We start from the raw sequence: 25834 nt of genomic DNA on the forward strand, positions 1-25834 counted from the left end.
CATCCATCCATGCATGTGTGTGTGTGTGTGTGTGTCCTGTACAATATTTACAGCATTGGCAGTGTCTATCCATTGTTGATGGCAATGGAAAGTATGTCTCCCTGTGGTTGGAATTTCATTGCAGCACCTTTCCGTTAGAAAATAAATAAATAAAAATAAACCCTGCTGTGGATCCGTCTCATCACACACATGTTCTGTTGGGGTCCAGCTCTGGAGGCATGCGGCACAGTGGGGAACACTGCTTTCTTGCAAACACTGAACCATGTCTGTGTTCTCTGGTTGTCGGTCTTTACGCCTCTCCCTGCCCTCCACACCTCCAGTCCAGTCAGCCAGCCTGCTGGTGTGAAGTTTACTTAATTTTCCGGGCGCTTTCTGTTCCTCCTTACCTCACTCCTTGTGTGTGCATGGGATGAGGACACAGCGCTCGGCCGTCAGGAAGCACCGGGGAAGCTGTTTGACATGGACCTACGACTCCCGATTACATCACGTTCTTCCACTCTCCCTCCTGTGTCTCCATGTTCCCACTCTTAGTCCTCCTCTCCTCTGCAGATGGTCTTCATATATATATTGTGTGTGTGTGTGTGTGTCAAACTCAATGGTGTTGTTCTGAAGTGTAGCATCAATGAAACATCAAAGTCCAAATCAGAACAGACAGACTGCATTTGGTGACTGTGGGAGCTGCAGGATGACTAAGAACATGGAACCAGGAAGCTGTGCTCTATGAGCACTGGCACCGCTCCAGTGTGTATGTGTGAACGGAGGCACAGATGGACTCGTATCCTTTCGAAAAACTAACTTCCTGTGCCTGCTCAGGACTACTAAAAAAACAAAGTATGGGCTCGATTGAACGTTCAAACTCCACACGTTCCATTTTGGAAGCGACATGGGCAAAAAGCAGGTATTGCAACTCTGCCGTACGTTTAAAAAAAAAAACACCCAAATAGTGGAGGCTTAGCCTGTGTAATCCATGTCGTGCAATGGAAACCCCTATAAGAAGCCTTGAATGCGAGGCAGTTAGCTTGTGTATCCATTCATTTGCTCAGTCTCGGGTTCTTGACAGTCTGTCCTCAGTGCTGTTCTGTACTCACTTGGACACCGTGTTCCCATAGCTGCCCCAGTCCTAGTGTGGGAACACTGATTTGATCACTAGGTTGCCAGATTTTGCTGTATTTACTGTACTTGACTGGATGTCCAAGTACAGTAAATCCAGCTCTCCGGTATGGCAGGATCCCGACGCCCCGTCTCCGCCTCTCTCGTCTGTGTTTCATTATCTTTTTTTCCGTAGCGCTGTCTCTTTCTGTGTGTCTTGGACCGGCGTGTACCTCTCTGTCTTCCCCCTGTCATCCCTTTGTCCTTTTTTCCCTCCGGACTTTCAGTTCAGCCAGCATTCCCGCTGCTGCTCTCAGAGGACACCGAGCACAGTGTGTCGCACACGATGAAGTAAGAGGCCTAAAAATAGCACACGGTGCCAGACGAGCAGTGGCGCTCATAATGTTAGCAAATGTTGCTTCTGCTTTCAATATCCCGCAGGTCGAAGCACGATAATAACTTGTTATTCTTCTTCAGTAGGTGTCGGCTAAGTATAGCATGCAAGATGTTTAGGGTTACGCGGATATGGCATCTATATATAGTAAGCAGCACGTACAGAGATCATCTTTTGAACCCGGATCATAATAACTGTGCCTCTTTGCAGGGATTCATGTGGGTTTCTTCCCTCGCATAATGGTAATCCTTACTGTAGGCTATAAATGTGTTCATCCATTCATTATGCTCTGCAGGTGAGATTACTTGTGTTTTCCTTGGTATCCTTTCCTGCCTACTTGTTATCTGGCGTATTCTTGGAACCTGCTGAGCCTCCGTATCCCTGAAGGGATCATTAACATTTGCTCTAATGATGGTGATACTTATCATCTCACCTTATCTCACCTCTCTCTCTCTCCTTGCATGACTGCGCCTCAAGCCAACTTTGCAGGTCTTCAAAGCCGTGACACCTACTTATCAAAGAAGTCTCACCGTATCGGTGTGCTGCACCTCAGTATAATTTAAAAACGATGAGCTCAGCATGTTGGCAGCCTCCATATCGGCTTGCGGGAAAATCATGCGACACAAAACTGTAGTAAATGGAGTAGTACCACAAGCAAAGTAACAAGGAAGGTGTGATGCAGTAATCAGACATTTGCATCTCGGCGTCGTACGAGCTGCCGAATATACTCCCCAAAAATATAATTAGCATGACCGCTCATATGCTGCAGAATATGAGCGTCATTCCTATAGTCCGCCACAGCTTTGTGGTTGAAATGCAAACGCATACCTGCAGTATTTTTTGGCTTGAAGCGGCCGTTCTAGTTGCTGAACAAAAGGCAGCAGGATTTAAAGTAGAAACCACCGCTGTGTGAATGATGGGCATCGATCCATCCCTCCTCTCACTCCGCTGGCGCTGAAGCATGGCATTCCTCAGCTGCCGCCTCCTTCCTCAACGTTGGAAACACTCCGGGTCAAAGGGCCGATTTTTCCACTGTAAAAAGGAAAAGCAGAATGGAATGCTGCCGATGCCCAAACGGTTGGCTTCAGCGTGTGGGAACGTCTGTGGGCGTGTGCACGACCGTGTGTGTGTGTGTGTGTGTGTGTGTGTGTGTTTAGAAGTAAGGGTGTGTTGGGGAGGAGGTTCTGTGTGTGTGTGTGTGTGTGTAAATGCTCGCCTAATGTATGTATGTTCGTCTTTACAAGCAGGGATACTTATGTGTGTGCATCTGTGAGAGCTTTAGGCTGTGTGTTTATATGTGTGTGTGTGTGTGTGTGTGTGTGTGTGTGTGTGTGTGTGTGTGTGATCTGCTTCTCATTGGAGCGCTGATGTGTTCTGCAGGCCGCACTGTGCGGAGATCAAAGATGACGCAGTGCCAGAAATCTGCTGCTTCAGTCTTCCAGCAGCCAGCCTGCTTTTTTAAATGGGTCTTAAAGTGAAACACGGGACACACACACACACACACATACAAACACTTGTATTGCGTAATCGCCAGCTAGCCACATTTCTGTGTGTGTGTGTGTGTGTGTGTGTGTGTGTGATTTACACTGTTTATGCCACTTGGATTGTTTATGTCTTTGGGATTATTCATAACTGCTGTGAGTATAAATAATGCGCTCAAACTGGATGTTTTATTGAGCTTGTGCGTGCGTGCATCCATGTGTGTATATCTGATGCATGCCTACCTGCTGCCCTCATTATTCCTAACATTACATCTAGTCTCTGAGCCCCACACACACACACACACACACACACACACACACACACACACACTGCATGTTATCTGATGCTCCTTGTTGCAAAGGTAAAGCGAGCATGCGGGCAGTACAGGAACCCTTTGTCAGCATGCATGCCCCTGCGCTCTTTCTAAAGCAGACACTTGCATTTCAACATATACACACATTGTTTTGAGTGACCGAGTGGATTTGTAGCCGTTGAACAAACGCTACCTGGAGAAGAGACAGGCAGGTTATGGTCGAGTCTGGAACATCTCATGTGTCAGGGCCATATTTATCCCCCACTGCTAAATGGAAACATGCCTCGACCTGTTACTGCCAAACACACACACACACACACACACACACACACACACACACACACACACACACACACACACACACACACACACGAGGTATAGGCTGGTTGGCAAGATTAGTCTGAGTAACGCCTCAGTTTAGAATTTAGATGCATATATTATTGCTTGTACACAAAGACCTTTGTAGTTAAGTTAAATATGCTTTGTGCATTGTCTAATACCAAGTGCAGCTTAAATAATGCACCATGAGCCGTACATGCACTATTCAAGAGGAACTTATTCTGTGGACGAGAAGTGTAGACACAAACAGTTTGGTTAAAACATTTTTTTTTTACATGCAAAATTAATTTACACGCTTGCAGTAAAAAAATGAGGTCAGTGTCACTGCAACCAGAGAGCCATCTGCAGCTCACATCCACTGCCTACAGAACACTGTATATGTTGAACACCTGCATGACGGCCCTGAGCCAATGAAGGAATAGCAATGCATACACATAAATCTAAAATGTATTCCCGCTGTAGAGATTATGCATGAAAGAAAAAGACATGCTCAACAACAACTGATTTCTAATAGTCATCAGAGAGTGGCATTAGTCAGGCTGCTATAACACAAGCAGTGATGGAGCACAGGGACAAAGACATTGTGTAGAAAGGAAATAAAGCTAAATACGGTGTATTTGTGTGTAGTGAAGCTGCCACCATGTCAGCCACTGAGCACACGCTGTGACTAAACAGCACTGCTGATCTCAAACTGCACATTTTCCCTTCGATTCCGATCTTGTTTCGGGAGCATCGCCACAGGAAGCCGAGCAAGAGCAGGTCGATTCTCAAATGAGCTTAAATAATGCCGTCCACCTGGCAGCTACAGCAGACATTCACTTACATTCGCTCCCTTTTTACCCCAAACATCCATTAATGTCATCAAAGTTAATGTTTTAGTGATGGATTAAAGAGGGGGGCATTTTTAATTGTTCACACCACAAGCCTTAAATATTATAAAAGGGTTAAAAGTGGATTATCTACTTAAGTATTGAATAATGCGTGTCCATAGGAACATGAGCGGACCACCCAGGCTGTGGGGACGACGCGCACCTTTAATGGTACATCCCTCACTCTGAGTCCCAGAAGGCCGGCAGTGTAAGATTAGAAGCCACAACTTTCACCCGGCTAATAGGCCGAGATCTCATTACTCCTGCAGCTAATGGGAATCCCTGATGGCGTCAGCCAGCTCCTCCGGCTCAGTCGCGATATCTCACATTGGTCAGAATAGCAAATGTGAGTGCTTTTTGTAATGATCCATCCTGGGAACTACTGACTATTAAAAACAATGTATATATGTATTGATCCAAAAACTATTTGCAAGCTTTTTGTGTCCTCATGCACACCTATGTCTGCGTATGTGACTGAATACAGGTGTGTGTGTGTGTGTGTGTGTGTGTGTGTGTGTGTGTGTGTGTGTGTGTGTGTGTGTGTGTCCGTGTGTTTCACAAAAGAGAGCAATGTGTTGCTGCCTGGAGGCATTTCATCTGGCCAAAGCTGAACAGAGCTGTTGGACCCATGTAGGTCATAGAGAATCTCTCCCTCTCTCTCTCTCTCTCTTTCTCTCTCTCTCTCCCTCTCTCTATCTTTCTCTCTCTCTCTCTTAGGGAATGTAGGAAAGCTCAGATTTCTGAAGCTGCTGCTGTGAAGAGGGAGGAAAGAGGAATAAGCATATACATATATGTACCAGAAGGGGTAGAAAAGATGCTAAAAACAGTACAAAATATGTAAATTAATTACATGATGCATTTTATTAATGATCTTATCAATGTGTTAGTCCTCTGGCATATACAACAGCAAACACTTTATTATACGCCTAACCGTTGATATGTTTATTCTTTTTGAAAGTTTGACGCGTTATTGATACAAATTCATCACATCACTACAGAAATCAACTATTATTGGACATTAAATCAAGTAGATGGCTCAATGTTAAACAAAAATTTGGACTATACTTCAATATACTTTGTCTCCATACTTGAATTAACATAATTGTTTAATGCTTAAGGATGACGGACAGGCCCAAATAACGTGAGCAGACAAAAGGAGTGAAATAAAATGATGCTACGGCCTTCAGGCTTTGAAATTGAAGAACCGGTTTGATCGCTTAAAAGCCTCTTTCAGAGGAATTTGGAGACAAAGACCGGCAGCAGAGAGAATGACGGACAGCACTGTGGCACTGTGATCTTGGCATCTCCAGAGGAAACGCCCCTTTATCAGGGACAGTTTGTTCGGGACTGTGGCGCACACTGTGAATCCTCTGAAAGGGAGACGATTGTTCGTATAGTCGCCTGTGAAACTCACGGGACTCGAGGACCTGTCGACGTTTTCCCTTCATAAGGATGTCTGTGCCTGTCTGTTACTTTTTGCACTTTCTAAAAAGCCTTTATTATAGTTCTATGGCAGGGATTTGTCTGCTGCAATCTGAACGTTTTATCAAAAGTGTAAATATGAGCAATGCTAACTTTTATGCAGACCAGTGGCTCCAACAATGCCGCTGCTCGCCCATCCGACCAGTCGACCGTTTCCAGGATGCGGCCGAAATCATGCCAGTGATTTCATCCTTTGTTCGCCCAATCACAGCCGCCCCCATCCCTCTGCCCTCCTGCTGTAATTGGACAATGGCTCCAAATCAGCAGTGGTCTGAAAGGACATTCGCCACCCGGGGTTTGCTGGCAGTCGACCCCGGTACACAATTAAGCATCCGCCCCCACTTTTACTCCTGTTGGTAAAATATTTGGCTCCATGCGGGGCTGTTCTCAGCAGGTAGTCACAGTAAATAGGGCCGGGATTGTGCTCGAATCATCATGAGCCGGTCTAGATGGCCTTCAGGAAGTGTGTTGCCACACACACTGCATGTGCAAATGTAGTGAAAGTAAACACGGGTATGTTTGACCTCCCGACCATCTAGTGATAATATGGAATTTCAATGAAAGTTTGTAGCTGCAGGGTTCTTACGGTCATGGAAAACCTGGAAAAGTCATGGAATGGCTATTTCCAGGCCTGGAAAAGTCCCAATAGTTTTGGAAAAGTCATGTAAATGTGTTATATTCATGTGTTCATGTCGTTCATTTACGCTGAGTTTGAAATAATGAATATGCTTTTCAAAGTAAGACTCTCAAAATATAAGCAGGCATACATACAGGCATCTATATAAATGTTTATTCTTTTAATCAAACTATTGTCTCATTCATTTGTGTCATTTAAGGTTTACTGTATGCTTTGTATTCTCATTGTTAGTTTAAATACTACATGTACTCACTTTTTACTGTTTACACCCAGATTTTACTAAATGTTTACTCATGGAAATTTGGTTTAAAGTCATGGAAATCCATTAGTCAGGATGTGTTTGAACCCTGTAGCTGTGTAGGGATGTTTAGGCTGAAACTTCTAGAAAAAAAAGACTGATTCTGTGCTGAAGAAAGTAAATTGATAAGTTTAGGTCATCAAAAGTGCTGGAGCAGCGACTCAAGGGTCAAACTGAAGGCCTAGATTGGGGTGTGTCTTCTCTTTTTGTATTTAATACACTTTGACGTTAGCTACACACATCCCAGATCTATTTCACTTTGGTTGAGCGCAACATATTTTCCTCACCATAAAGCACAATTTGCACTGCAACTGCTATGCAAACGGAACATTACCCTGTGTGTGTGTGTGTGTGTGTGTGTGTGTGCGTGCACATGCAGTATTTTGCACGGCTCGGACAAAAGTCTGACGTCAATGTGTGCTACCTGACCCGCGATGCTAATTAAATTTGACCCGGCTCAGCAGCAAAATCGTCCAACCTTCAACTTGAGGAATCTTAATACCCTGAGTAGGTGTTAAGACTCCATTATTTAGATACAGGGTACAGGGCAGGCTCTGTGGGACAACTAACCACCCGATATATACAGTGTTCGGTTCGATGCATGGCTGCACAGTGGAAGCGGTGGCAGTCTGCCACTGTACATGACTGTGTATTGTCAGGGTGGGAGTCTTTTCCTCCTCCGTTCTCTCCATACATCTCTCTCTACACCTCCCTCTGTCCCCTGGCTACTAAATCCCATTCTGCCTTCTCTTGCTTCGCTGAGTCCAGATAGGCCTCCGTGTCTAGGGTCTTAATTTGACGCGGTAATTGGATGACGAGGGACAGTTTTCCCCTCGTCCCTTACTCATGAGTCAGCAGAGTTTTTTGGGGGCTAGTGCCGCCCACCGCTCCTGTCTGCAGGCGCTGAGCGGGGACGGCTCAATTGTCCGAGGCCCATTCAGGTTTTTCCTGTATCTCCATCTCATCATCCGGAGGTTAGTTTCCTGGGCCGGCCTGAAGACCACACACGGCACCACATTACGGTCAGAGGGGCTTTTCAAGAGAGGGCTTGTTAATGAGAATATGAAGCTGGGTGGGTCGTGTGAGCCAAATCAGCTGATCAATGGCTACAGTTCTTTTTTTGGCAACACCAACAGAGGTTTTGTAAGACACAGAGAGCAGATATAGTCATATTCACAGTGGAGGGGCTTGTCTTGGTAAGACTGGTGACCTCATAAAAGTCAGTCTGTCTATATGAAATAAAGACTAACAGATACGTGTGCAATGCAACGTTGCATTCAACTGTACAATATATAAATTAAGCTATTCAAATTGTTATTGTCATATGCACAGATAACGGGCAGTTGTTTTATACAATGAAAAGCCTTTTTTTACAAGAATTACAATAAACTTTAAGAATAAAATAAACTTAAGGCAAAAAAATAGTGCACTGTGCATTGCTACAATACAAGTATGGCCGTGACATATGAATGTTTCCATAGAGATAAAAGGAAATCTTTTAGCTTTCTTTCTGACTTAGTTCTGTTGGAGTAATCAACAAATAGGGTTGCACAATTCTGGGAATATTCAAAGTTGGAAACTTTCCATGGGAATATACGGGAATTAGCAGGAATTAACAGGAATAAACTGGAAATGTTGGGGTAATTTAACTGTATTTACTTTGTCATAAGCAGACATGCATGCAAACATTTATAATACAACTTTTAAAAATTACATTTTTGACTTTTTAGAGTAGAACTTTATTCTTTCATCGAACAACAAAAACATTGAATAAAAAAGGTGTATTCCCTATGATCACCACCCCCCAACCCAATTTTTTTTGTTGCGAGCTATAATTGAAATCTCTATCTGTCTGCAATACCGCTCTTGGCCTCTACGCAACTCGGCTTTTTTTTCAAAATTCCCATGGAAACTTTCCGAAAATTTCCGCCCCTTTGCAACCCTAATCAACAACATAATAGCCTCCATTTTCTTTTCTTTTTAAAGCTGTATCATGTGTCCTGCTTCCTGTACAATCAAGCCTCCACCCAGGGATCGCTCATCTTTACGTTCGATGATCGATGTGAATAAACCTAAAAAACTGCCATTCACAACAATCGTACCGAGTCGATCACTTTCCTGAGTGAATCATGTAATGCGTCATGTGTTGTGCATGCTGCAACCAACGAGCTTCTTCATCCAGAGATGGGTGAAGAAGTTCATTTAAGGGCTGTGTTCGGTTAGAGTGCACCATATTTGTACAAAGCCTGAAGGCTAAACTCAGGGCAAGTAAGTCCCCGATGTGCTAATCGGAAAGAATGTCCATGTTGCTTTGACATTCCAGAGATGACATCAGACTTGAATGTCCATATGAATAGTTAGTGTAAGTCTTTTTTGGCAAGAACTGGGATTTTAATTTGTTTCTTTGCTGTTGAACAAAACACATGCCTTTGCTCTCCGTTCTTCGGCCGTCATCCAGGTTGCCTATCCTACATCGCCCACATGTAAGGGACCCTAAAGTGTGTGTGACATGTTGCATCCCTAACGGATAATCGTCTTTTAGAATTGTAATCTTCCACAGTAACTCCTATCTGATGTAATGGCTTGTAATGTGTATGTCATACCAGTGGAGCTATTTATAGACCAGCAGCCGATTCTCAAAGAGATGGATGTGCGCGAGAGCTAATGGGCGTTTTCACACACACACACACACACACACACACACACACACACACACACACACACACACACACACGCTTGTGTACATACTCTTTAGTTTGCCAAAGCACGTTCTCATACAGTGCAGTTGACTCTCTGTCTGTTTGTGCCTGTAGCGTTTATTCTTTGTGTGTGTGTGTGTGTGTGTGTGTGTGTGTGTGTGTGTGTGTGTGTGTGCTCAGATACTTAATACACGATATGTACACTTGTGTATTTGCTTAGCACGTGTGTCTGTGTATTTCAAGACGTGTAAGTGAGCCCATCTGGGTGCCTGTGTGTCTGATGGCGTGTGTGTGTGTGTGTGTGTGTGTGTGTGTGTGTGTGTGTGTGTGTGTGTGTGTGTGTGTGTTGCCTGAAGCTCTCAGTCTGTCCCCGGGGGATTACATCACAGGGCAGTTATCAGACCTGAGTCATCAGAGGTGGAGAGGCCTGCTCTTTTCCGCGCCCCCACATAAACGAGGACACAGTTAAACGCATCAGGAGATAAACGCACAAAGTACGTACTGTCTTTGAACACACCTTGAATAAACAACGGTATGGATCAAACTGTCTCCTCCTGGACAGTTTGAGACGATTTTCTTTCTTTTTAAACTTCTCTTTCTGTGTTTCTTCTTCACCTTTGCCTCCCTCCTCCTTTTTTGTGTGTTGCCTTTATTAGAGCAGGCCAGTTGCCTCCTCATTCCTTCCTCTCACGTCTAATAGTATTGCCACACCGCGAGATAAGATTTCCACACCTAATGAAGCATCACTCCCACCCAAATTAGTAACTCCCTCAGCTGATGGGCCACATCTGACCGGTAAAACCAGCAGTCCCAGTTACAGACAGATGAGGTCTTCTTCATGTCACGAGGAGATGATTCATGCTGCTTATTATTTTGTACACCCCCCATCTCATGCAAATTACGTTTTGACGGAAACATATTTTCTTCTGGGTTACATTTGCTTTTTGAAGTATTTTCAAATGAGTCCCTGGAGGAGGTTGAAGGTGGAGAATGTGCCAAAAAAAATTAATAAAAAAAACCTCACCGAGCTTCTTCTTCTTCACCCAGGAGTCTGCTGTTTGTGTCCCCGTGTGAACTTTTGCTATTTAGGGCTGTTGTGTTATGCACTGACACACACACACACTCACACACTATCTTATGGCAGACGGTGGGGATTTCCATATCTATTTTCACGTTTAAATCACTTGTAATCCTTCGCAATTATGCCTTACTTTCCTCAAATATCACACGACCAGTGGGGTGTTTTGAGAGGGAATAATGTGACTGAAGGTTAATTCTATCCCCAGAGCCCGCCCCCTTAATGCAGCCTCTGGATATGAAGCTGCTGCAGGGGGTTGTGGGGGCGCTTACCCTCACGCCACCTGCGTTTCTGTTGACAAACTACTAACTCTACTTTATGACATGACGCAGGTCTTTTTGTACCAGGTGAACAAACCTTTAGGGCTTGGAACTTGACTTTCAACTTACGACTCTTAGTTGTGGAAAAACAAACAATTGGCCCCACCTCTGCATTATGATTATAACCCTGTAGTTATTACGTTCAATAGAAACCGTCGGATCCAAGTCACACAAAGTGTGTTGACCTGTTTTAAAATGAAACGAAAGGGTTTCCAGGGTTCGTTACGGTCGCCATGTTGGATTTTCTCTCCTGTCTTCTTGGTGTAATGAGTATTTTTGGGTCTTTGTCAAAAGATTTGGGTGTCAATGGACAGATTGCGCAACTGGTATAACTACAGCACCGTAATAAAAAAAAACCTGTATTGCAGAACGTGTGATGTGTGCAGCCTTCTTGGGGCTTTCCCCTCTGCCCGACTCACCGTGACGTAGACAAGGGTGTGTGTGTGTGTGTGTGTGTGTGTGTGTGTGTGTGTGTGTGTGTGTGTGTGTGTGTGGCGGCAGGGAGTGGAGACACAGCTGTGCAGGCTAGATATGTAGTTAACAGTAGGAATCATTCATACTGCACATTCTGCTGCAGTGTGTCACCAGTCTCTCTCTCTCTCTCTCTCTCTCTCTCTCTCTCTCTCTCTCTCTCTCTCTCTCTCTCTCTCTCTCTCCCACTTCATTCTGCTTCCCACTCTTTTCTCCTTCACTTCTCTCGTCTGTCTGTCTCCTTTTTCTCCCTATCCGACCCCCGCCCACAAACACACACGCGTGCATGTGCAATCATTTACACTCATTTACACACACACACACACACACACACACTTTTTCTCTTTCTCTGCATCCCCTCCCCCAGCGACAGGCTTTCCCTCCATCCCTCCATCCCTCCCTCCCGCCCCAAAGTTTCCCGCTACAGTAAATTAAATTGCATTTCCTTGACTGCTACCACTTTTACCTTTTACCACCATTTCCTCCTTCCTTCTGTGGATTTGTGCTTATTCCTGGATTACACCTCAACCACACGTGAGCAAACACACACACACACACACACACACACACACACACACACACACACACACACACACACACACACACCTCCTTTTCCTCTGGAAGAAAAGTGCGGAAAGCAAGAAGTATAGTGGCTTCGATGGCAACGTGCGGCTGATCTCGCCTCTCCCAGACGGGGTGTGTCAAGGCTTTTGTCTGTCTGATGGCATATTAAATATCCGAGTTAAAAAGAGGTGGGGGGCTGTTGTGGTGGATGCAGAAGTCTCCCAAGTTTTTTTTGTGTTCTTTGGAGAGAAAGAATGTTGGCACGAAGCTCGCCACCAGGGGAGGAGGAGCAGGTCGGAGGGCTGGAGTGCTGCTCCAGGTTCGTTTCATTTCATTTGCTCTGTAATGAGTCTTGTTTCTGCCGAGAGAGGCAGAGAGATCTGACTGGGGAGTTCAAAGTTAAGCCACAGGGAGGAAGGGAAGGAAGGAAGGAGGGAGGAAGGGAAGGAAAGGAGAGGAAAAGAGAAGCAACAACAAGCCCTCACTTGAACACTTCTGTACGTTTTAGAGACGAGAAAAGCGACAAAGGCAAACTTTTTTTCTTCCTTTTTTTTACTCCTTCCTTTATCCGTTCTTCCTCTTCCTGCTCCTCCTCCTCCTCCTCCTCTTCCTCCTCCTCCTCCTCCTCACTGCCCCCACACCCGTCTCAAATGAACCCTCGCACTTCGAGCTCCGAAAAGAAACTGAAGCGGGGAGCTCGCAAGAGGTCTGAGAAAAGTTGGCTGCGTCTGTGCATGACTGTGCGTCTGTGTGTGTATGTGTGTGTGTGTGTGTGTGTGTATGTGTGCGTGCGCATGTGTGCGTGCGCCTGGGTCTGTGTGGGAATGATTACATCAGCCTGCTGCAGCCTTATGATTGGTCGGTGAGCGTGTGGTTTGATTCAGTGTGCCTGTGGCTGAGGCTGTAACCCTTTGTGAGGGGGAGAGAGAGAGAGAGGGAGGGAGAGAGGGAGAGAAAGAGAGGGAGAGAAAGATATAGTTGTCAGACTCAACTGGCACTGGAAGCACTCTACTGTACCTGCTGCCATCCGCTCTCTGTCCTGTGAGCTGTACAGACAGCGGCTTTAGGTCATACAGACATTTTTTGTATTTTTTTTTTTTTTTAAGACCGAGCCGGCGGCCCAGATAGACTGAAGGACTAGTCTGCAGGCTATGTGACAGGTAGCACAACTGCAACTGTCTCTTTCTTTTTGGAGGAGGCAGGGCGCCACAACAGCCAGGTTTTCTTAGTCTTAGTGACTGCGTGTGTGTGTGTGTGTGTGTATATATGTGTGTGTGCGCGTGGGGAGCCAGGCTGACACCAAAAATGCCTTCGTGTTCGGCGGAGTGCTGCCTGCTGCGGGCCGTGGAGGTAAGACTCTCCTTCTCTTATCTCTGCCTCCTTCTCTTTCTCCACGTGAGGACCGTTTCTCTTCTTGAAGTGCTGCTCCGATTAACCAGGGGCGAGACGTGGAATGTGTACGTACCTTAAAGGCTGAAGACAATTTGTCTTCTTTTTTTTTCGAGATGTGAGCACTAAAAAGAGTCTCGTACGTCAGCGGCTTTGAGTGATAGGGGCTCCCTCGCCTTTCGCCTGGAACATTTTGGACGTTATCGAGCGCCTCGGGCCTGATTTTGTACAAACTGTGATGCTGCGTCCGAACAGAATTTCTTTGTCATAATATATCATGTGGGAAGTGTGCATACATGGCATGTGTAGGCTCAGTGGGCTGGATTCCTGTGTAGGATTCCTCTGCAGGTTCGGCTGTTCTAGTTTCCTCACCGTGTGTGTGTGTGTGTGTGTGTGTGTGTGTGTGTGTGTGTGTGTGTGTGACTGCACGGTTTCAACCTGCAGACTCAGTGGATGTAGATTTAGGATGATTCCCTTTTTTGTTTGTTGTTGATCTCCAACAAGGGAAAGTATACACATTGATATACTGTGGAGATAAAGCTACATGCATTACACTGGACTGAGAAGTAGTGGCTCAACATGTGTGTACGAACGTGTTTGAGTCGGTATTATTAATGGAGCAAAATTTAATTGGGTGTTATCCCTGGTCCTATTTCAGCATGTTCAGTTATGAAAGATGAATAATAACTTGTGTCCATGAAGTTGAGCTTGACGCATATTCAATTGTCACGTCTTATTTCTGGATGCTTGCATACATTTGTGTGATTATCTATGATTTAAAACACTGTTTACTTCCTCATTAGCTGCAGTGCAGCGTATATATATATATATATATATATATTTAGTTGTCCACGCATTACAGTATATTTGCTTCTATATTACACCAACAAGTTGCTCTAAGAAGTGCTTGTCTGTGATTTCTCACACCACAATTGCTACATAGTTTTTGATGTCTATTCTTTTCTGTTGTGTGCTATAATTACAGGCCTGTGTATGTTATAGCATATGGGGCGCTATATGATAAATACTATGCTAGTGTTTGAAGAAAATTACTGGCTTCACCCGCCTATTAGGCCGAGCTTTCAAAAAATGGTTTGTGTTAAATGACTTTATCACAACTAAGTATTCCCTGAGGGGTTACCATGAAGATATATATTTAAACTACCATCTTATTCTTCATTTATCCTCCTATCAAGGGCACCCGCATAACTGGTTTGAAAGCCTTTTGTCCGTCTTTATTGAAACACTTCCGTCTCTCGTTGGCCAAACTGCCTCGAAATGATCTCTGCTTCTTTATAATTGATCTCGAACACGTCTTCTTTTCGTAGATTGTGAAGATCTTCAGTGAAGACGGCATGGGTAAAGTGGTGGAGATCCCGGCCGACATGACGGCCAGGGACCTGTGCCAGCTCCTGGTTTATAAAAGCCATTGTGTGGACGACAACAGTTGGGCACTTGTTGAACACCAGCCGCTGCTCGGGCTAGGTAAGAGGCTCACAACACTGTATCCACACAACGCACACACTCGCACACCTACACAGAAACCGGGCGGAGACGGTGCAACTCAATCACGCGCAGGTGCATTGATGCATGCATGCATTCTCACGCATGCATGCATGTATTCAAGGATGAGTTCATGCACATGCTATACAGCACATGCAATAACGCCCAGCGATCCGATCAAGTACAAGGCTGCTGAAGCGGCGCAGAAATGGTGCTTCGTCGTCGTTGTTGAGAAATATGCCGGTGAAACGTATCGATCCGCTCGCGTGCGAAATAGACTTTGCATTGCAGATGAGGTCAGAGGTACTTTAGCACTGACAGGCCAAGGATCTTCTAACTCTAGTGCAGGGGCAATGGGAAGTTAAGAGAAAAGAAAAGCACTTACAGGATGTCTGAGTTGTGTGTCCGTGTGTTGCCAGACAGATGAAACAGTTGCTGTGGGAAAGAGTGAGAGTGTAAACTGAGGAATAATCCTAAACTTCTCAGTTAAAGGAGTCATAAAGGCCTGATCAAAATTCCACTTTCAGTGTAAAGCAGAATAAAAGCGTATGTGTATTTGAGCTCAGGGTTTCCTCAAGGTATTGCATGCAAGTGGAGCCAGTCTTTCCAAGGGGCCCTTATTAAATATTACCAATACTCGAGGATCTCTTGGGGAAGCGGCATAACTCTCTTTGGTCTCCACTCATGAATTAAACAAATTGATAAACGATGCAACCCTGAAGCCTACATCTTGACACTTGTTTGAGTATTACAGTTATTTTATTTGGTGTTGGCGGTGATGAGAAAAGTTAATGGTTTAAGCAGAGGACAGTTCTTTTCTAGACTCCAGGTTAAAGAGATCGTTTTTAGATGTTTTATTTTTCCTTAAATTGGGAAGGCAGGGTTCAGAGTGGAAGCCAGCAGATGAGAAGGTGAAAACTGAAGGTTACGGATGAGGAGGTGCGGAGATGTAACTGACGTGCTGCTGTCAGTGTCAGGAACGGTGTAATGTTATCCATCCAGCACGATTAACGAGGTGATGAAACGATTGATAAAGAGTTTAAAGGGCTATGCTTCATGTTAAAGGTTCTTGGCGACACCACCGATACCACTCACTGCATCACGCGGAGACCTCGGGACCAATGAAGTGTGAAAAGGTCAAAATGAGGAATAGATTTCCATCTTGTTTTCACGTCGTTAGCATTACAGCAAGTAGCATGCAGCACAAGTGCATTCTTTATAGATTCAGGAGTAAACATATAGCTGGAAGTCTTTGAGATTTGAGAGGTGTCTTAGAGTCGCTCGCTGAGCTCGGCACTAAAAACGACAAAACCTGCACGCTCACTGTTTTGATATTCTTGAACTCCACTGAAGCGACTGAGGGAGAGTCAAAAAAAGTACGCGGCAGTGTTCCAAAGCGGGGCTCGATTCAGCTTTTGCTTACTTGTTGCTGCATTACGAAGGAAGAGAGCTTTGGGGGGATTCTGTGTGAGACTTGGCAGCGTTAACAGTAAGTTTGGAAAAGCCGTGGTCAGCTGCACGTTAGAAAACTCAACCTCCCCCCGAGGAGAGGGCCATTATAAAGCACTTATGGAAGACAAGTTGAGCCTGTGCTCTGTGCTCGTGTCTTTACAGTTTAACAGATGTGCGAGAAGAGGGGGTGTAGTTTTATATGGAGCCGTGCGCCTGCTGGTGGAACACACTGCAGGAAGAGACGTGCTGAAAAACAGATGTAAAAACACTTCGATCCCGCTGCTGCACAGCTGACGACTCGTGTCGATATGTTTCTGGCTGTTTTTGCTTTTCGAAAAGTATAAAGGCATTATTCAAAGTGCGCTCTGACTTAATATTTCACCATCCATCATGATCTGATTACATTTCTCATCCCGCTGCCAACGCGACGCTGCCAAATGCAGTTAGGGCGGCTCGTTGTAAATGACATCATTTCTGGCCGGGAGTAGCTGTTGTATCGGAGCCTTTCTTCTCCTCTGGCGCACCTGCACTGCAACCGTATTCTTCTCAGCTCTGGAATAACTACTTCTCGTATAAATGTGATGTTTGGGAGTTTCGTAAAAACCGAGACGTGATGAAGCAGCAGCAGTTTGTCCATGTGTGCACCTGTGGATATCACAAAAGAGCAACATATCAATGAATACTTTCCAGTATTTATCACAAATTGTCGCTATTGATGGTTAAAAAAAAAGGTGGTTTAATGAAAGTTTAAATACATTTCTCATCAAGCACCAATGTCTTTTCTGGCTGTGTGCATATAGTGAGAACCAGAATGATAAAACAGTAATGATAACATCCATCTAGGCTGTGTCTGCTTATATTTTTGAGCATATAAAAATATACAGCGGGTAAAATAAGTATTACACGTCACCATTTTTTCCAGTAAAAGTATTATTAAATACATTTCAGTCAGCGTGTCATTCCATTTTATTAGCCATAACTTAATTTCTGAACTTATTTGTTTGGTTTTCTTTCCGTGTCTGGGTCACTTTGGTTGTTACCGACATCTGGTGAAAATATCCTGTCAATAGCGCCTTTAGAAATATGATTTTACTGACGTGTTCAATCCATATTTTACCCGCTTGTAAGTCAACCAAAGACTTATTACTGAATATAATATTTGAAAGAATATTCTCCACAGTAGCAAGTGCACATGAAGTGCCTCTGTACTCGTGCATGTTGTCGGGCGGTAGACGAGAATAGAAGTTTCAGAGAGACCCGAGCAATAGTGTGTGTGAGTGCAGAAGCCTATTCCCGTACGCCGCCGCCCACTCGCTGCTGAACGGGATGAAACGGCCCTTTGAGATTAGCGATGCTGACCTCTGCTTGTCACCCTGGAAAGGTCAACGGCTCCGGGACAGTGAGGTAGTGTTGCCAGCGTGAGTCACCGTCCCCAACGCGAGTGACTCATCAGACAGGAGATGAAACGGAAAGAAAGAAGAGGTTGGGACACAGGTGATGAAGAGGTAGAAGGAGGAGGACACGCGCTGAGGAAGTTGTGCAGTCCTTTATTTCACACAGAAAACATGAACAAAGTTAGGCAATCCAAAGCATTCTAACAAGACATGCTGCAAGGAAGGATGTCTGTTACTGACAACCAGACAGACACAGCCCCCGGGTATGACTGCAGACAGGCAGCAGGAAAGCTCAGCCAATCAGCAAAAAGCATCACATTTAAGCACCAGTGTATCAGTCTGTATGATATAATTCAACCCACAATACTTAAGATCCCCCCTAAAGCACTATTCAAACCCAAAGTTATTATTAATTCACTTATTACAGATTTAAAGTGGTGCTTTCTGTGTGATTCTTACTGGAGATGCACAGTGTTAGTTGACTCTGGTTTCTTTGGTCGAGGAAAGCCCTAATTTGAAGTAGCAGTGATGTCATTGTTCACTATAATCTCATTACTGGAGATCATCATCACCGACTAAATGTTCAGTTATTGAAACAATGTCAAATTAATATCTAGATGGAGGACAATAGGGGAGGTTGCATCTAATTTAATTTGAGAAGGCAATGTTAAGTTATATTGCAAAAAAATGATTGCCCACAGTATATATATATATAACACACTTTATTTATTAGCCAAATTCCCCAACATTTTCACGACGATGACTGAATAAAACAATACACCTCCAGACAGCATCTTTACCTGATACACACTTTTATCTAATCTAATCTCGTTGAAACAAAAAAATGCATATATTATGTTTACCGAAAGCAACAGAGTTGTCACTTTAGTATTGCGGTCACATGATATAAATCTCCAGGAACTCTGACCACATCCATACAAGGACACACTTTTAGTGAAATCACAGCACTTTTAATCTCATCGCAACAGAAAGGCCTCGGCTGGTCGTCAGTCGCAGCTCGTTTGAGGAGCAACTTCTAACCATCCTATTCCACCTCTGAATTAATGCATTCACCACTTGTATGTTTTTCTAGACTTTTGATGAAAGGTCTTCTAATCGTCTGACACCTACAAGCTTCTTACAATAACTTCCGTCGTACTTTTTTTTTTTTGACATGCATGAGAATAATGTTTTGATCATAATCCTAAAACTCTCTCTGCCTGTCCCACACCAGAGCGCTGTCTAGAAGACCACGAGCTGGTGGTCCAGGTGCAGGCCTCCATGAACAGCGACAGTAGATTCCTCTTCAGGAAGAACTATGCCAAATATGAATTCTTCAGAAACCCCCAGGTAATCGCATTGTACTACACATTTCTTAACTCGCTGTGTATATGTGAGCGCGCACCTCGTACTGTGAAGAAGAATACACCTGCGGACACAGCACCTTTTTAAAGGGATAGCATGATAGCACACAAAGATGTTAAAGTAAAGCGTTTTCTGGTGGTATTTGCTCTAAATTGCCTCAGAGATGGAATGAAAGACATGCTCTTTCTCCACCTTTTTGTATTCTCCTGACTAATGATATCTGCGTGACGTTCCCCTTTCTGTCACAAATTCCCGACCCTGTAATTACTGTCACAGCGGCTGATGTTCTGCGTCTCTCTCCCCACCTTCTTCTTCTTCTTCTTCTTCCACCAGACATTTTTCCCGGAGCACATGGTCGCATGGTGCCAGGAAACCAATCGTACGATTCCACCCTCCCAGCTCCTTCAGGTACGTGCTGCTCTCTCTCTTTCACTTGTTCCTCTTCCTGACATGCACACGGCTCAGAGTCAGCACCCGCCGCATACTGTACAATGAAGGCAACATACCTCACCTCTGACCCTCAGACAGAGCGTCTCGTCAGAGCCTGCAGTAATAACTACCGTTGATCCCCTGTTGACACACGACTGTCTCGGCTAACGCACCACAAGCCCCGTGCTCTCAGGATGGATGGCATTAAGCAGTCGGGAACAGAACGCTCAGTTCCCTTCGCGTGTTTGCACAGCACACATTCACACACGTGTGTCATGCTACTTATCCGTCTCACCCGACCGCTCGCTGCTTTCACAAAAGACGCAACGTAGAAGAAAAAAGGTCTGCGAAGGAGAGCAGACAAAAAGATTCCTGGGATTTTGAAGAGCTTTGGTCTTAATGGATGGAGGGTTTACGTGCAGTCTGGCTCGCTCCTGTTTCAAGTAATGGAGCTGTCAGAGACAGAACCGCAAGTGGAATCCATCCCTTCACCCTCGCCACTCACAGAAAGCTTTTAACTCCCCTGCCGATCACGGAGACGTTATGCTAGAGGAGTCAATATAGGAATGGGTCGTGTCAGGAATCCCCCCGGCGTTTGACTTCTTCTAAATTCGTACGAGGGCTTTGCACTTTGCAAAGAGTTCTGTCCAAAAAAAAAACAACCCATGACGCGTTCTGGACCCGCGCTCATCCAGGTGTTTGCAGTATTTTTTCAAATTTACGGCGAGAAGCATGTGTCGGCGCCAAGCAGCAAGGTGTAGCGGGGCCTCGGGAAATTAAAAAAAAGCTCTTTTGAATGAACGTCGCGTGTGAACGCGCGAGCCGCAAATGTCGGAAAATGCTCCCGCGTGAGGCCCGCTGTGGAATGTTTCCACAACACTGGGAAACATGTGCTTTAGATATCGAAGAGTCCTCTGGAACGGTTTTCATTCCAGCCGCAAGCTCCCGGATTCCAGATCGGCTCTTCTAATAACTTAACATGCCACTTCATGGTGTGATTTTTTTTTTTTTTTTTGTGAAACATGGAAAACCGCAAAACTCCGAGACATAAGAGTCTTTAAGGGTTTCCCAAGAGGAATGCACTGTGGGTTAATCTAATGCATGCACTTGGATGTGTCTCGGCAGGCACGTTGTATAACATGACATGTTGTGAATATTTATATATATATTTCCTTTTTGCATTTGAAACCTAATAAATAATATAATAGCGATCTATTACAGGCCCTGCTTAAAACATAGCTCACTTGTGTGTGTGTGTAAGTAGTAAATATTCATATTTGACATGACAAAGTCAGCCTTCTTCAGCTCTCTATGAGCCTCTGCAGCGTTTTGATTTTTCAGACAATAGCACAATGTGTGTATAAGTATTCAAGCCGCCCCTCCACCATCAGCTGTCAGCTGCAAAAAGCAATGGCCGCCCGTCTGTGGTGCCTCTATAGGGGTCCGCTACCGGCTTCAGATGTGATCCGGTGGAGGCAGAGGGTGGGCCCTTCATTATAGAGTGAATCGTAAATGATTTATTTAATAAGGGCACAGTTCACATTTCTGTTAAATGTGCTAGAGTTAGCCAACTTAGCCAAGAGAGAGAAATAAAATGAAATATACAAGGATTATAAAATGTTGACGCTTTGACTGTGCACAACAGTGAACACTAAAAAACACTGAAAGACATGCAGTTAGATGAACATTGACAGATTGAGGAAGGCGAGGAGCTGTTATGTTCTGGCAGAGCTGGGCACCAATCAGCCATTTCTTTAGTTGTGCCTTTAAAGAACTACATGTCCCTGGAATGGAGGTCCAGTCTCGTGCAGCTGGAAAGCATCCGGGCCTTCGTGGGCTGATCCCCTGCTCCATGTCTGTCCCTCAGAACTTCCTGGTCACCAGCAGCTGTCCAGAGATCCAGGGGTATCTGTACGTGAAGGAGGTGGGCAGAAAGTCGTGGAAGAAAGTTTACATGTTCCTCCGGCGCTCGGGACTCTACTGCTCGACGAAGGGAACCTCAAAGGTAACGGCGACTTCATCTTTTCCTCTTCAAGGGACAGAAGACATGTTCTCAGATAACTGTGATAACCTTTTAAAGATTCAGACGTGTATTGATGTGGCCTCCCTGCATATGCGTCTGTCGGTGTACCTCCAGGCGGCATCCCTCTGGGATGCTCTGACTTATTAATTATGTCTGTCTAGGAGCCCAGACATCTACAGTTCCTCGCAGACCTTGAAGACAGCAACATCTTCACTGTCATCACAGGCAAGAAGCAGCACGGCGCTCCCACAGACTACGAGTTCTGCATCAAGGTGAGTCTCAGCTGACAGGAGGGAGATGAAGCTGATTCCTAATGAATCGTTACGAGCTGAGGGATGATTGACAGCAGCCATGCAGCTCCCCAGTCTCATAGTTACCTGACATTTCCTTTTTGTATTTTTCCAAGTTTTATATATTTAAAACGTTTGTTTTCAGCTCCGTTACTTCCATCAGTGATGATGGTGATAATGTTGGTGCTGGTAGTGATGATGATGATGATGATGATGATGATGATGATGATTCTGTTAATCCGCAGCCCAATAAATGTCGAGGCGAGTTGAAGGAGCTGAGGATGCTGTGTGCGGAGGACGAGCAGGGCAGGACCTGTTGGATCACGGCCTTCCGGCTCTTCAAGGTAGCGACACACACGCGACTCAGCTTTTCGATGACGTGTACAACACCAGCTTTACCCGTGTGTTTCTTTTTCTTTACAGTACGGGATTGTATTGTACCAGAATTATAAGATTCCACTACAAAGAAAAAACTTACTTGCACACTTCTCATCACCTGTGGTAAGTGTTTTCAATTAAATAAATGATTGCACTGCCTTTCTTTACATGTGTGCACATCCTGAGCTACATCCTGGCATTTCTGCCGCTGCATCCTGTGCGTCCACATTGTAACACGCGTGTCTCTGTCTCTCTCCAGCGGAGCGTGTCGGAGAACTCGCTCGTGGCGATGGATTTCTCAGGGAGGACCGGCCGGGTGATCGACAACCCTGTAGAAGCTCAGAGCGCCGCCATGGAGGAGGGACATGCGTGGAGGGTAAGACACAACCTCGTAAATGTTGATTTTTCTGTTGTTTTACGTGACAAAGGTTGTTTTTCTATTCATGAAGCAGAAAATGTGAAATTTGACTGTTTTTAAATTAGGTTCACAAGAATTAAGTAAATATAATAGTGTTGATTTTGCTCTTATTTAAGGTGAGAACGTCATTTTCCAATGCAGTCTTCTGTTGAGCAGAACTGTAAATACGCAGAATGCCCCAGCAGATCATGAGTTAATCCCTGTTGTTGTTGTTGTTGTTGTTGTTGTCAGAAGAGGAGTCAACGAATGAACGTGCTCGGCTCCCACAGTCCGCTCCACTCTTCCCTCAGCTCAGGTAAACGCAAAGTCATTTACCAAATGGTAAATTCCTTTTTTTCCCTTCAATTTAAAAGTTTTGAAAACAATTTTTTTTGTTGACATTTTTCTCTGCAGTCATCCACATAGCTCAGCTGTGGTTCCACGGCAGGATAACCAGAGAAGAGTCCCATCGCATCATCCACCAGCAGGGACAAGTCGACGGGTGAGGGAGCCAAACACTTCATTTCACACATGCATCTGAATAAAGCACAAAAGAAGAAGTTCCATTATAATATACGTTTGTCTTTCTGAGAGCATCTTTCCTTTCTCTTGTCTCACAGGTTGTTTCTGCTGAGAGTCAGTCAGAGTAACCCCAAGGCGTTCGTGCTCACATTGTGCCATCACCAGAAAATCAAACATTTCCAGATACTACCGGTATGCATCTCTTGGTGTTTAATTTGCAGTGATGTAAAACCATTGTTATGGTCCGATAAAAGTCTGACGTCCTTTTTCTTTTCTCCCTCCTCCCTTCCGGACTCTTTGCCGCCGGCAGTGCGAAGAGGACGGCGAAGTCTTCTTCAGCCTTGACGACGGCGCCACCAAATTCACCGACCTGATCCAGCTGGTGGAGTTCTACCAGCTGAACAGAGGAGTGCTGCCTTGTAAACTCAAACACCCGTGCACCGTCGTGGCCTTATGACGCCTCCGGATCATCTGACCCCGCCCCCCCGCCCCCCCTCCACGACCCCCTAATCACTTGACCTGACTCTGCCTGAAACAAACGAAAACGACTGGAACCTCTCCGTCGGCCGGTCGCTTTCTATTTGTTCTCGTCTTTACAAGAAGCTTGTGAATTCACTGATGTTTTCCGTTGTGGTTCCTCAGTCAAGAAGAGAGAAGGCGGAGGAAATGAACACTGCCAGTTTGTGTCAATGCTGTCGCAAAAATCTTCCACGATCTCGCTCACCACAGTCATCAATAAGCTCGGCCACAGCGACCCTCAAGGTTTTATTTACTGGGTTTCCCCCTGCAGCTGGACAATCAGCAGGACAGTTGGAGCTCCGTGCTCTCCGAGAACAAACTGCCGTCTCATTCACACGTCCTCAAAGATATGCTGTAGCTGGAGAATCGATTGTCTCTTAGTTTTTTGTTTTTTTTGCACTCATCGCACTGGGAGTGGCCTTTTTGACGGTGCATGACTTTCTCAGCTGTCTTAGCTGTGAGGTGGTGCTACCGCCCTCTAGTGTCATAGGCATGTAAGGACATGTCATTATTCAATGTGGGTGAGAAAGAGTGTTGCTTTTTGAATCAACTCGAGGTTTTTTGGAAACATCAGAAGTTTGTCAGGATAAAGGAATGGCGACGGAAAAACCTGGAACTGTTGAAGCAAAGTATTTTTTTTTATCATCTGCATTGTCCACCCTCACAGAAATGCTTTTGCTCATCTCTCACCACAAAAGGCTTCCTTTCTTAATGATACTTATGTATTGCTATCAATAGTCTCTTTAATAATATATTTTTTTAAAGCCCACCTTTTTGCATTCTGGATTATTTGCAAGTCTTCATTATTCACATAAGCTACAATAAGGTCATTCTGTACATGTTATTCTATTGCATGCTCCATATCCTTAAAGTATGTCCCACAGTAATGAATTAGCAATTTATCAAAACCCTGGTGTCATGGTTTTGATAAATTGCGGTAAAATCAGGGTGAAATAACAAGTAATAAAACTAGAGGGCGTTCATAACCAGGGAGACAGTTTCGGTGATTGTAAAGTTTAAAAGTTCACTATTACGGGGAAATTATGCAATGCACCAAGATGCAGTCGTTTACGGCAGGCAGTGGGACAATGAAGGGCATATTTTATTTTTTTGTTTTCCTCACCACAGCACAGTGAAGATATACCCCGGATATTTCCTTCAGGCATTTTTTTTAAATGACAGGAAAATCAAAGGAAACTAAAATGATAGTCTTTGTCCTGGTTCTGGACGCTCTTTTCCCCTCGGTGTCACATGTCCCACTAAACTGCCTCCTACTTGTGCGCGTTGGGAGCCGGTGAGATGCTGTCAGACGTGATGAGTCAGTGCGCTCTGACTCCACACTTTCAGTCGACGACCTGCATCACATTCCGCATAACGCTGCCTTTTCCTGCCTGGGAGTGCTTGTGGACTAACCGTCTCACATTATACATCTTCTGCCACCTTTATGAATTCAGCCAGACTGTCTATGTCGCTACAGCGTGGGGAAAAAATATGTAAATAGAGAAGAGTATTTTCTTCAGCCTGCTGTTCGGATGAAGTGAAAATGCACTGTCAGCAGAGTGGCAGAAAAACTGGACATTTTAGGACTTTAGGCCCACTTTGAGTATTTTAACCCATGTCCTCTCCATTTTCATTTGCTGTGGCCGCTCCTTACACGATTCATGTTTTTCATCTACGAAAAATGAGAGCGTCAGACTGAAAATGGAGGAAGTTTAACTCTTTTTGTACCAAGTCTTAGATGGAGCTCCTGTAATTTATTATAGTGGAATAATAGTAGTGGTTTCTCTGGATAACTTGGATGGGGATACTTATTTTTATTGATCATGTCTGGCAGAATCAAACTCAATGAAACTCAAACGCATGAAAGGCAAAATCCAACAAATCTCAAATTCTGGGAAGACGTACAGACAGAAATACTTCCCATAACTTTGGGCGTTTACCTAAATCCCCAAATGTATGGGAAGTATTTCTGTTGACGTTCATACTCTGAGTCTGTCATTCCCACTTAAAAATGTCGCCCCACAAAACGGGTGTGTTTTTTTAAAAATCTTTATTACTTGTTATTCCAAAACTATACATGACATTTGTTTTCTAAAATCTCACCCTCACCGAGAAAATAAAAAAATACATTTGGTTTA

The 25834-nt window shown here is 44.6% G+C and overlaps 1 protein-coding gene across 1 annotated transcript in view; it reads left to right on the forward strand.

Annotated features, from left to right (window-relative positions):
• The window catches only part of LOC306744691 (growth factor receptor-bound protein 10-like), a gene marked incomplete at its 5' end in the record, with an annotated part of 29384 nt that extends 4867 nt beyond the window's left edge, over window positions 1-24517 (forward strand). Inside the window, 12 exons of the mRNA XM_079227373.1 lie at window positions 14753-14909; window positions 19008-19123; window positions 19472-19546; window positions 21435-21572; window positions 21752-21862; window positions 22126-22224; window positions 22304-22381; window positions 22518-22634; window positions 22908-22971; window positions 23070-23157; window positions 23276-23369; window positions 23488-24517. Coding sequence (XP_079083499.1) covers window positions 14753-14909; window positions 19008-19123; window positions 19472-19546; window positions 21435-21572; window positions 21752-21862; window positions 22126-22224; window positions 22304-22381; window positions 22518-22634; window positions 22908-22971; window positions 23070-23157; window positions 23276-23369; window positions 23488-23634 — 1284 coding nt within the window. The 3' untranslated portion in view covers window positions 23635-24517. The remainder of the gene's footprint in view (window positions 1-14752; window positions 14910-19007; window positions 19124-19471; window positions 19547-21434; window positions 21573-21751; window positions 21863-22125; window positions 22225-22303; window positions 22382-22517; window positions 22635-22907; window positions 22972-23069; window positions 23158-23275; window positions 23370-23487) is intronic.
• Window positions 24518-25834: the final 1317 nt, after the last annotated feature.

The sequence above is a fragment of the Taurulus bubalis genome (assembly GCF_910589615.1).
Source record: "Taurulus bubalis genome assembly, chromosome: 12".
In the NCBI taxonomy this organism is placed as follows: Eukaryota; Metazoa; Chordata; class Actinopteri; order Perciformes; family Cottidae; genus Taurulus; species Taurulus bubalis.